The sequence below is a fragment of the Misgurnus anguillicaudatus genome, chromosome 2 (genome assembly GCF_027580225.2).
Source record: "Misgurnus anguillicaudatus chromosome 2, ASM2758022v2, whole genome shotgun sequence".
In the NCBI taxonomy this organism is placed as follows: domain Eukaryota; kingdom Metazoa; phylum Chordata; class Actinopteri; order Cypriniformes; family Cobitidae; genus Misgurnus; species Misgurnus anguillicaudatus.
In genome coordinates this window covers 38057756-38070237 of record NC_073338.2, presented here as the reverse complement: position 1 = coordinate 38070237, position 12482 = coordinate 38057756, and the positions used below count along the sequence as shown (strand labels likewise).

The 12482-nt window shown below is 40.0% G+C and overlaps 1 protein-coding gene across 3 annotated transcripts in view; it reads right to left on the bottom strand.

Annotated features, from left to right (window-relative positions):
* cdh24b (cadherin 24, type 2b) overlaps window positions 1-12482 on the bottom strand; it is a 228856-nt gene that overhangs the window by 84591 nt on the left and 131783 nt on the right. For all 3 annotated transcript variants that reach the window (XM_055203093.2, XM_055203096.2, XM_055203095.2), the window contains one exon: window positions 184-478. In XM_055203093.2, the coding sequence (XP_055059068.2) occupies window positions 184-478 (295 nt within the window). The remainder of the gene's footprint in view (window positions 1-183; window positions 479-12482) is intronic.

Here is a 12482-nt window from a genome sequence, read left to right as displayed (position 1 = left end):
CTATCAAAGTAACGCCTCAATGAGCAATCATTAAAAGTTTAACATCACTTGCATAACTCATGAGATCAGACACCCCCCAAATCTACATCTATGGGCTTATCTTAAATTATGCAAGTATTATTGACTTCAAGAAGGAACATGCCAGTAGGCTTGATCTTATGTGCTCATGTTTTCTTTCAGTACCTATGTTTGCCATCTCTGGGACTGTGGCACTGTAGGGCCCGTCCTCAAAGACAGGTGGGTTGTCGTTGATATCTTGCACTCTAATGATGAACTGGGAAGATGGCTCCAGGGCGCGCTCGGTCTGACTGTCTGTTGCCGTGGCAATCAGCCGGTATTCGTCCTTCTCCTCCCTGTCCAAGGGCTTGGTAACATGGATGTTGCCTGTCTTCTCGTCAATCACGAAAACTGACCCCGCCCCCTCACCCCGCAGCACGTACTTAGTACGTCCATCACCTCTATCCATGTCAGTGTGAAGCTGAAAAAGAAAGAACAGAAAAGAGAGGCTGAGACAGAGGGTTTAAAAAAGATGACAGTAAAAGCATCGGCTATGGCTAATAGCTAAAAAAAGACCAGTATTGAAGATTATGTAGTAAATGGAGGTCAATAGAGGAGAAATCAAGGCAAATGTAAACACTGAGTGTATCAAACAACCATTTGCATCAATCAGATCACAAACACGAGATTAATCTGGAAATATAGACCATTGTGACGGATGATGACTTCGAAAGCACATTCGCAGAGAGTACAGCTGGGCGGTAATGATCAGACAGCCTTGCGTGAAGCACTCATACTCCGAGCATTGATTGAGGGTGGAGTCTTGTTATTGAATCAGTGGTAGACCGCAGCTAAGGAGCCTTCGTGCAGCGTGCCGTAATGATACAAAGGCTTGGCAGCGCAGGACGCGTGTGACGCTCGGAAGGAAGAGTGCGGCCAACGCATCAGCATTCATCCTCATTACCACATCTACGTGGCCAGAATACAGTTTGCTTAAAAAGACCCCATAACAGCACAACTTCTACAAAAGTGCCACATTGCAAGTTTGGAAGACAAATGGGAACGTGTCGTACGTTCTTAGGCATCCGAGCGTGGAAAGAGCTGTGCATGTGCACTCAAAGCAATCAAATGGATATTTCTGAGTCTGAATATTCATCGGCATTTGCAGACTAAATTTGGAAGCACAACATGTGGTCGTGTCACTGTTCATCTACAAAGAATTTCCTGTCAGTGGGCAGCGATGAGAAAAACTCTATGGGAGTACTTTACTCTAGTGGTTCTCAAACTGGGCTTTCCCCATGGGGGGCATGAGGTGGTGCCGTTTTTTTAAAATACTTGAATTTATCATAAATTCTGTGTAATTGAACCTCTGTAAAATACTAATCAACAGCACTACATTGTATCATTCATCATCATGCTTTGTTTTATGTTATGAATTTTACATTTGGATTTATGCATTTGGCAGATGCTTTATCCAAAGCGTCATTAGCATCTATGGCTGTATTAATGGCAAGAACCGATTAATGGTCAGAAACAATGCTCAGGTAGGCCGTGGCATTTTACCGATGCCCAATTGGCACTAAGGGGCCTAAAGTGTCCCAAGAAAACCTCCCCCACACCATTACACCACCAGCCTGCACAGTGGTAACAAGGCATGATGGATCCATGTTCTCATTCTGTTTATGCCAAATTCTGAATCTACCCTCTGAATGTCTCAACAGAAATCGAGAATCATCAGACCAGGCAGCATTTTTCCAGTCTTCAACTGTCCAATTTTTGTCACGGTCCTGTCAGACATCTGTGTTAGATGTAGGTCTGAGTGCATCTGGCAGGACCGTGATAGTATTATGTTCTGTGTGGGGACATGGGGAATCACATTGTGTGTGTGGTTTCCACATGTTCCCAGTGTCTTGTCACTTTTACCCTACTCCCTTATGTACTCGTGTCTGACGTAATTAATTATGTTCACCTGTTCCCCATTGATGTGGTGTCTTTATATTGCCCTTTCGTTCTCTGTTGTGTGCGCGTGCATTGTCAAAGTTATTTGGCTCTGTGTTCATGTCTTTCGTGTTGAAGAGCTGTTCCTGTGTTTTGGTTTGTGTCTTATCCCAGTCTTCAGTTTTCTCATCTGTTTTACCCCCACGTGGGTGTTTATGTTTTGTATTTAATAAATCATAGTTTATTTTGGTACATCGTGTCTGCGTTTGGGTTCTCCTTTAGTTTTCCTTTTTTCGGTGTTATACACACCGTGACAGAATGCACGCGCCCAATTGAACCCAGCGGACACACAGCATGCAGTGTGTGTCAGACCCGGAATGGTGGTCTTCGATAGCCACCCAGACTCTCTCCGGCAGCAGTCCCTTCCCACCGCAGAAGGGGCTTTCCCTTAATGACTACGCCCGGGCGGTCGAGAAGAGGAAGGGATGTTACCCGGAGTTATTTGAGTCAAAGTTGCTCTTCTATCAGCTTGAATCAGTTGGCCCATTCTCCTCTGACCTCTAGCATCAACAAGGCATTTTCGTCCACAGGACTGCCCCATAGTGGATGCTTTTCCCTTTTCACACCATTCTTTGTAAACCCTAGAAATGGTTGTGTGTGAAAATCCCAGTAACTGAGCACATTGTGAAATACCAGCCCGCCTGGCACCAACAACCATGCCAAGCACCTTTCTTTCCCATTCTGACATTCAGTTTGGATTTCAGGAGATTGTCTTCACCAGGACCACACCCCTAAATGCATTGAAGCAACTGCCATGTGATTGGTTGATTAGATAATTGCATTAATGCGAAATTGAACAGGTGTTCCTAATTCACCTTTAGGTGAGTGTATACCCAAGCTGTCACCCGTGGCGATACAATCCCCTTAAAAAAGCAAAAGTGCATATAATGGCGCTTTTCCATTGCATAGTACCCCACTGTTTGGGTCGGGTCAGCTTACTTTTGGGGGCTTTTCCACAGGATACAGTACGTAGTACCCAATACTTTTTTTAGTACCACCTCGGTTGGGGTTCCAGGCGAGCTGAGCTGATACTAATGTGATGTAAAAACACTGTAGATCACTGATTGGTCTGAGAGAATCATGACGAGCGTCATGCTAAACGCAATTAGCTTTACCTGTGTGTGTGCGCTGTCTCAAGCAAACCTGTTGTCATCTGTGCTCTGATCTAAGTTCCTAAACTCCCTATTAGCAGTTAAAAAACATCCACAGGTTAAGAAACAGGAACACCATACCTGTGTGTTCCAGGCTTGCGGTTTGTGACGCCGCATTCGTGACGCGCAGGTCGCATGCACGGCATTTTTGCAACTAATGAGGCTCAGCGAAGCGCGTTGACTTACACAACGGGTGTGTGGACAAAAACTGTCATGTGATACAGAGGTAGTGATAAACGCAATGTGCAAACATCTATTTGTGGTGGTCAATTTTGATTTTGTGGCGGACTGAGAAATAAATGAATTTATGGGGATGTATAGCATTCCAACGACGCTCTCACATGTGATATGATGTCACAGCAGTAGGCAGCCCAAATATAACGACATGCCTATAATTCCTCCCACTCTGAAGTGTGAACTTGATGGAAAAGCTAACCAAGCCAAAGTGAAGTGAGCCGACCCAACCTAACCCGTGGCAACCTGATCTCACAAATTTCCGTGGTATAGTCATGGAATATTTTGCTAATTTATCCGTGTCATTGTCACGGATCTCCGAATTTTTCCGTGGCCGTACTACGGACTTTCTTTTCCCGTGTCATTGTAACGGACTGGTTACTCAACTGTCCTATTTTCTTACCATTGTTGCTTCGGTTTAGGGTTAGATTTACATAAAATGACATCCCTACCCAAACCCAGCTCTAACCCTAACGCTAGGTGACAATGGTTAAAAAATCTGAAAATATAAAAAATAAATCAGAAAAAAATTGTACAAACCAATACTTAAAGTGACTTCCTAACGCAAACACCAAATCTAATCCTAAACCAAAGCGACAATGGTTTGAAAGGAAAAAGCAGTTAAGTAACCAATCTGTGACAATGACACAGAAAAGAAAGTCAGTGGTACGGCCACAGAAAAATGCGGTGACAATGACATGGAAAAATGAGCAAAATATTCCGTGACTATACCACGGAACTTTGTGAGATTATGTTGCCCGTGGGGCACTATGCAATGGAAAATCACCATAAGTACCTCAAAGGTACATACTGGTACCAAGTGTATACATATCTGTACCTTAATAGTACATATTAAGACCTTTTTAAGGGGAACTGCCCCAGTGAAAGCTCTTGCACCTTTAATCTGAGAGTGTACACACAAGTTAATCAATACACAAGTTAGGGAAGAACAGATTGGCATTTCCATTTCACTTAACCTGCATGTCTTTGGACTATGAGAGGAAACCTGGAGTACCTGAAGTAAACCCACAATGATGGGGAGAACATGCAAACTCTCTCCCCTCCATTTAACCCATAATAAAAACATTTGTTTCAACTATACGTTTCAAGTTCTCACTGACAGTGTTGTCATGATAAGATACATTTATACAGTTTTTCCAAAGTGACTTATGGTGCATCTATTCAGTTTTTTACCAGCTGTCACTAGAACATTCACTTTTAAAAAGGTCCTAATTCAGGATGTACCATTTAGGTACAGATACAGTATGTACTAGATACATTTGGTACTAATGTGCACAAACGTGTACTTTTTAAAAGTGTACTACCCCAGTGACAGCTTTGTATCTCTTTTCTAAAAGTGCAAACGCATGACATTTATTGCTTACGCCACGTTCTAACAACTGAGCTACATTACAGAAAAAAGTTATGTAATTGCTCATATGGATTACAACATTTTACTTTTGTATGAGATCACATGATCACAACCTTCATTCCCATTTGTAGTTGCTGCATAGTGTCACTGCGCTTTGCATAATCTGAACTTTGTTGCATCACCAAGGCTCTCTGTCGCTCACATTGAAAACGAATGACTTTGGTCATTTTGTCAAAAAAATAACATTCACTGTAAATGCCCTTTTAAGGGGAGTTTTGTATTAACCAGCCTCGACTGAACCAAAAAAAAAAAAAAAAAACACTGAAAGACTCATTTCTGCTGTGTTGTGCTGGGTAGCCCTGTTTCCATTGAAATCTCATCGGACCAAAATCTTGCTGCACAAGCTGCATATTAAATATAAAATATGTTCTGATTGCTTGTCAGGTCATACACTCTGAAAAAAAATAGTGCTAAATAGCACTAAAAGCTCGTAATCATAGGCAGAGGTGGAAAAAGTACCAAAATATTGTACTCACGTAAAAGTAAAGTTACTTTAATAATATTTTACTTAAGTAAAAGTAAAGTTACTTGTCTAAAAATCTACTCAAGTAAAAGTAAAAAGTAAGTCATTTTAACTTTACTCAGAGTAAAAGTTACTTTTTTACAGCGGGAAGAGGTGGAGGATTCTAGTATAGTTCAAAAACGACAAGGGAATATACATCTCAAACTAGTTGTTTTTAATTGTAGGAACATCTTTACAATTAAAGTGCAATAACAAAAAGTTAATAAAATAAAAAGCTTTTTTAAAATAAGAAACATTTATGGAATTGTTTAATGATTTTTACATGTGAGTTATGCACTTTTGAAGATGGTCAGCAGCTTGTAAATACAATCACTATAGTAAGGTTGTAATTGATGTATTGCTGGTAACATACATTATTTTATTAAACTATATATAGTTTAAATGAGCATATAATGAGATGAGTTCCATATCTATATACATTTGACACGTTTATTATCTACTTACTTCCCTGACCTGGGGACCTGATGACCTTTATTCTCTCTCTCTCTCTCTCTCTCTCGCGCTCTCTCTCTCTCTTTCTCTCTGCAATGTCTAATGACCTGCGGATTCTTGAGGACGTTCTGAAGTTTTGTTTGACTTGACGGGAAGCTGCTAGACCTCGGAAGATAATGCGCATGGTATTAAAAACGCGTCGTGCAATTTCGTACTTAAGAGCATGAATCCTACCTTTCATAGAAATGAAACACTCGCTTCGCGTCAGTGGAAAGTGGTCGCTTAAATATGACCAGGGGTTTCTTTCATAAGATTTGAGGCGGGTCTGCATTAGCGCGCGCCTGTCTCGTCCGTCTCCATGGTTCTTTTTGCGCGTTCCCCGGGCCCCGCCCATTTACATCCGTTGCGCGTCTTTATCACCTTGCTTTTTAAAATATTTTTTTACTCAGTAACGGATATGATTTAAAATGTAGCGAAGTACAATACTTTAAATAAAACATACTTAAGTAAAAGTAAAAGTTCAGATTTTAAAAACTACTCAAAAAAGTAAAAATACACAAAAAAACTACTAAATTACAGTAACTTGAGTAAATGTAATTCGTTACTTTCCACCTCTGATCATAGGGGAACCATTTTTAGTGCTATATAGCACCTATGAAGAACCAACCAGCACTATAGCACCAGATATGGTTCTATATAGCACAATATGGTTCTACACAGGTGTTATATATTACTTAAAATATTTTAACCAAACTTCAAATTAAATATTTACATGTATGCATTTAGCAGACACTTTTATCCAAAGAAGTGCATTACAAAGGTAGACATTATATGTCCTCACTGGGTTCGAACTTAAAACCTTATGCGCTGCCAACGCTTTATATAAAAGTTCACCAAAACTCCAACCACTCTCAATCTTTAGGTAATCAGTCAGAAGCTACAGGGCCTTAGATGTCCAATATCTTCACAGCTGCCAGCCCAGATGCTAACGTGGCAATCACCTATCAAGCCACTGCCGTGCTAGGACTCAGGAATTCCTGATTCCATCTATTGAGTCTGCTGTGAGCTCTCGGTCAGTCAAGCCTGCCAGCAGTTTGCGGTTCCGAGCCTGGGGTTTTTAAGGAAAAGCTTTAATGACCCAATTTAATGACAGGGCTTAACGAGGCTCTTAATGAAGCTCCTGCTGTCGAAATGATGGAGGAGAAGGAGAATCCTCTCTGTGGAGCAAAAGAAAATGAGAGGAGAATATTCCTCTGTCCCTGGAATTGACCTGATCAACATGACCTCCACTAGCACTTCAAGTGATTTACATGTCCAATAACACCACTGTGGTGACACTACCCACAACAAACCCAACGCACACAGACTCAAGGACAGACACGCGGCGTGGTGCAAGGCCACACACACATCATTCTGTCTCAATAACGCCGCCAAGCCAATTTCTGACCACATGTGTGATAAAAATCAGCCATGATTTTTAAAATATGGCTCTGTTGAGATGAGAATATCAGCCCTAAATGAGGTATAATATCTACACTGTTGAACTGAGCTGACAGGTCCATAAAGGCTTCATCAGCGGGGGAAACAAGAAAGACAATTCAAAAAAGCAACTGAATTATACATGAAACAAAAAAAAAGGTCTTATTTATGCAGTGACACCCAGATGACCATAATATGCATTCAAATTAGCCGTGTATATTTCAGCCACATCATCTTTTTTGCCAAGGACAACTCACCCGGCTTCCTTTGTACACACGGGCATTATCCTCGAGCCCCTAAATCAACTAAATTACTTATAATGTTCCTTATATTCATATAGTCAATTTCATATTTTTGCAATAACCATAAATCATAAACTGTAGGAAAAAATATTCAGTGTCAACCTCTAAATCACTTAAATAACTTATTCGGGTATACTCAATTTCACATTTCTGCGGCACAATAAATCACAAAACATTGAGAGTGGGGAAAAATGCGTTTTGCATCTGTGCATTAACCTAATGAATGTGTTTTCCTGGGCAGATTTATTTAGCGGCCCGTGAATTGGTAGAAACACTGCTTGAGAAAATGGCACTTCAGCCATCATGTGAAATGGGTTTTGACTGCTCTAAACAGCAATGCGGTGGCCTGGATACAGAGGCATCTACACACATAACCATTACAGAAACACACACTCCAATACACACAGATCTCGGCGTGTTATGAGTTTCAATCCCGCTCTGCCACCGGGGAATCTTATCAAAGGCTTTAAAGGCGAATAGGAGTGAATCCTTGGCTGCTTTAGATCTGATTGAGGCTCACATACTTGTTTTTTAGACCAACTGCACAAATAGCCAGACTAAATCGTAAAAGGTCCCACGCACGGCGTAGCTAATACTGGCCAAGAAATGACTACTTAGACTAAAAGAGACTGGCTATAAATCAACCAATCACAGTTCATTTCATTTTTACGTGCCTTTTAGAGGCGTGTTTATCTAAAAGATAGATTATGGCACATTAGGCGTGACAGGCGTGAACATTTCATTTAAATAATGGCACAGAGGGAACGCTTGCAAAGAAAATACGTGGCAAACAGTGGAAAATGTCTATGGACTCACAAGTACATACAATAGCAGCAAAATATAAAATTTGCTCATGAAAATATACAGCTTCCTATTAAAAATAAACGTACTGCAGATATTTGCAATATAACAACTTATTACAAGGCCCGTTGGAATGCTTGGTTCTGATTGGCCAGTCGTGACATTTGCAGGATTGATATTCCCAGATATTTCTTTGCACATATAAGATTAAGGTCTGAACTTACTATAACCATTATTTTTAGAGGATTTAAAAAATATGTCCTATAGAATTATTTAAATTTTTTAGAATATCATTATCAAAAATTATTATTACCGCAACATGATATTACATTAAATATATGCATTTACAAACTCATGTTTCGGTAATGAGAACTAAAAAGTTGTCTGGGTACTATGACACACAAAATTTAAATTTTTATCTGGAGAGAAAAAATAAGAACTGCTTTCCTGGTAGCCATCTTGAGTGTCACAGTCAATTATGTCCCTTCCAACATTTTTTTTTTAAATGTTAGTTCCTTGAGGGCTTAAACAATGATTGAAAATTGTTGCGGAGGATGAGAAAATTGGTCGCGGTCACATTTATATTCCTTATTATTGTTTCTACATTTACCAATAATCACCAAATACCACATGTTTCTTTATTGTAAATGTTTATAGTATAACATGCACTGAGGTACGGAGACCCTAAGGGGACATAGTGTCATGACTCTCATGGAGAGGAACGGGACCCAAGTGCAGGGAAGGTAAACTCAAAAGGGTTTATTAACAAAAGAGCCCACGTGGGGGCAAAAGACAAAACATTCACAAGACTAAGACTAGATGACACACTAAGACAAAACTTCACAGGACTGACTTGACTTGAATTGACTATGTCAAAGACACCAAACATCCAATTGATACAAAACGATTCAGCACAGGACAAGACACACTGGGGCCTTAAATAGAGAAACTAAACAAGATAACGAGGGAAGTTCAGGTGCGGGGAGATAACCAATAATGAATAATTAAGCAGGAAACAAGGGGGTGGGGGCAGAGACAAGACACTGCAGCACACTACCCAAACAAAAGGCCATGTGCTACAACACAAAACATGGGTACCGCCACGATCCTGCCACATGACCATGAAAAACTATGAATAACTATGACAGACAGGCAGGCTCGTGACACATAGAGCTAAAATTAAATAAAGTTTAGTTTCGCATGCACACGTGAAACTATCGCGTGCTCACGTGAAACTATCGCATGCTCACGTGAAACTTTCTCGTGCGCACATGAAACTATCGTGTGTGCACGTGAAACTTTCGCTTTCATGTGCGCACGCTAAAGTTTCACGTGGGAACGCAAGACTAAACTAGTTTCGCGTAAGCACATGAAAGTTTTACGTGAGCACATAAATCTAAACTTTAGATTTTTTTCTCCAATGTCACCTTAGGGGCTCGGTACTGAAGCTTTTAATTTTTAGATTTTTTAATTATAATATTTCCATATCAATAAACCCAAATCCAGTCATGGACACGTTGTGGTAATGAAAATGTTCCCCTTAAATGTGGAAAAAAACAACAAAATTGATTTGTATGATGTCATTTGAAATCATGTGCAAAATAGTACATAAAGAGATGTTTGTAACTGTATGCTTCTTATTTTGATACTCTTACTTTGCATACTTTTTTTATCAAAATGTTTCATGACACCTCATAAGTCTTATTTTGTGAGAATCACCCAAATGGGTTTTCCTCACTGAACGTCTGCTTTCAATAAAAATGAGCAAATAACATATTTCATGTTCTTTACCTTACTTATGAAGTAAATAGCCGTAATAAGCGGAATAATGTACAGGCAGCCGGTTGTTATTGTTAAATAAGCCCCTTCAGTGTGAAACAAGACTGTCGGGGGTTATTTCTGCGACACTACATTATCCATTACATAATCATGCAATTGACCACATACATTTTACTTATAACAAAATAAATAAAATGACAAAATAAACGTAATGCCAAAGGACACTATCTATAACAGCGTATTTTTGTGCTGGAAATGTCAGGACTTCCTTGCAGGTGCAGACAGGGAGAAATCCAAATCGAGGTGACCTTCCTTGGCTCCCTCTCTTTTCTTGGCCCTGTTGCATGACTAAGAGCAGGCGTGACTGTGTCTCCTCACCCAGACTGACCTTCCATCTGTCTGGCCCCCAGCTAAAACCAACCCAACATCCCTCACTCGACCTCCTCTGCCAGGCGTTTCTGCACCTGCAGCCCAAGGGCCCAGCTGAAAGCCGGCGACTGAGAGACCCACAAAGCTTTAGCGGCACCCTTATCTATCTACTGACACATAATTAACATCAGCCCTGCCAGCCCATCCATGCCGGCGCATTATTAAAACTGTTTACCCTGGCGTAGGCCGACGTGTACAGTAAGACAGTAAGGCAGGCCAGCCTCCTCCTCCCGTAACAGGAGGTCGGTCTATAAACACTCCTCTCTGGGTGTTAGCTCACATCGGTGGGAGAAGCAATTTAATAAATTCACAAAGAATGACAAAGCACTGATAGGGTTGCTTTATACAACATTTACGTAGGAAATAAATGTGGTTCGTGCTGAATAAGACTGTAATGACAGTTTACTGTATATACGAAATAAAGTTATATCTATATCATATCGAACAGTTACAGTGCTCTCAAAATGGCATTCAAATTATTACATACGTTCACATGTGAAGAACGTAAATAAAATATGCTGTGACTAGTTGCTTTTTATGCCTTTCGCCATGAGTGCTATTTTATCCCGCTTTTTTGTTGCGTTTGACCTCCCATTGCTTTCAATTCCAAAATTTAATAGTAAAAAAACCCTAAGGCAGCGTGCACACCAATGCTTTTACAACGGCAGCCAGCATACTTTTTCAATTGTTTACAAGGGAAGCGCGGCGATGAGAGTTGAAAAATATTCAACTTTGGGTGAAAAAGCTCACTCAGCCGTCCAATCACAGAGGAGGAGGGGTGGGATAAACATTACAATAACCAGCCAGCGCATCATTCAAGACTGATAAACAAAGCAGATGTATAATAGCAATCAAAGCACTCAGCTTAAAAGAAAAGCTGGCAGTCGGCGTCCGCCTGGCGTTTTCAGCTGCGATTAAAAGCTTTGGTGTGCACACCCCCTAAAGGGATGAGGTGGGAAAATTATGAGATTTAAGGAAAAATAAATATCGCTCATAAAACTTTTAAATAATTCTCTCAAGAATATTTTTGTGTAAGAAGATAATGTTGTGGAGGCCAAGCACACTTAAAAATAGGTTCAAAAGTTGGCTAAGTTGTCTAGGACAGTACCTTTTAAAAATTTCCTAATATGAACTGTAACATTTTGATACAGATATGTACCTTTTAGGTACACTAACAATCGCAAATATTATAAAATATTTAAATAGGCTAAAATTCATCAAATGCATGACTGTTCATATTTAAAACGCTACTTAATACGTTTAATGTAATAATGGCAACACAAGGACATGACAATGCATTGGCATTATGTAACTAATTTATTATAGTATTTATGCTGCACCCAATGTATCCAATATGCGAGACCAGAGATTTGTACCTAAAAGGTAAAACATTACATTTAAGCTTGAACTGTTACTGAAATAAAACATTTTTTGCAGTAAAATACCACGCAGTCAAACGTAACTGCTTAATGCATTCACCCCTCACTCCCATAAGCACCTTAAAGGTGCCGTAGAATGGAAAACTGTATTAACCTAGTCATAGATAAATAACAAATTACATGGTAATGACATATCGTGAGCATCAAACAAGATTGTTTCCTCCTTTTTATGCAAACCTCATGCATCCAAAAGACCGCTGGAAAACAGGCCAATCTCAACATTACACCAACTGTGACGTTACAGTCGAGATGTACACCCCAATGTTAAATTACACATTAAATTAATTACAATGTTGTTACAACGCTAAAAACAAAGTTGTGACTGCTGAGTTAACGTTATATGCTAGTTAACGTTATATGCTAATTAATGTTACATGCTAACGTTTATGCTGACGTTCCTGCTAAACTCCGCCCACAGGAATACGTCAGTCGCCAGCTAAGCTAACGGCAAGCTAAGCTGCTATCGAATCACAACATACTAAACAA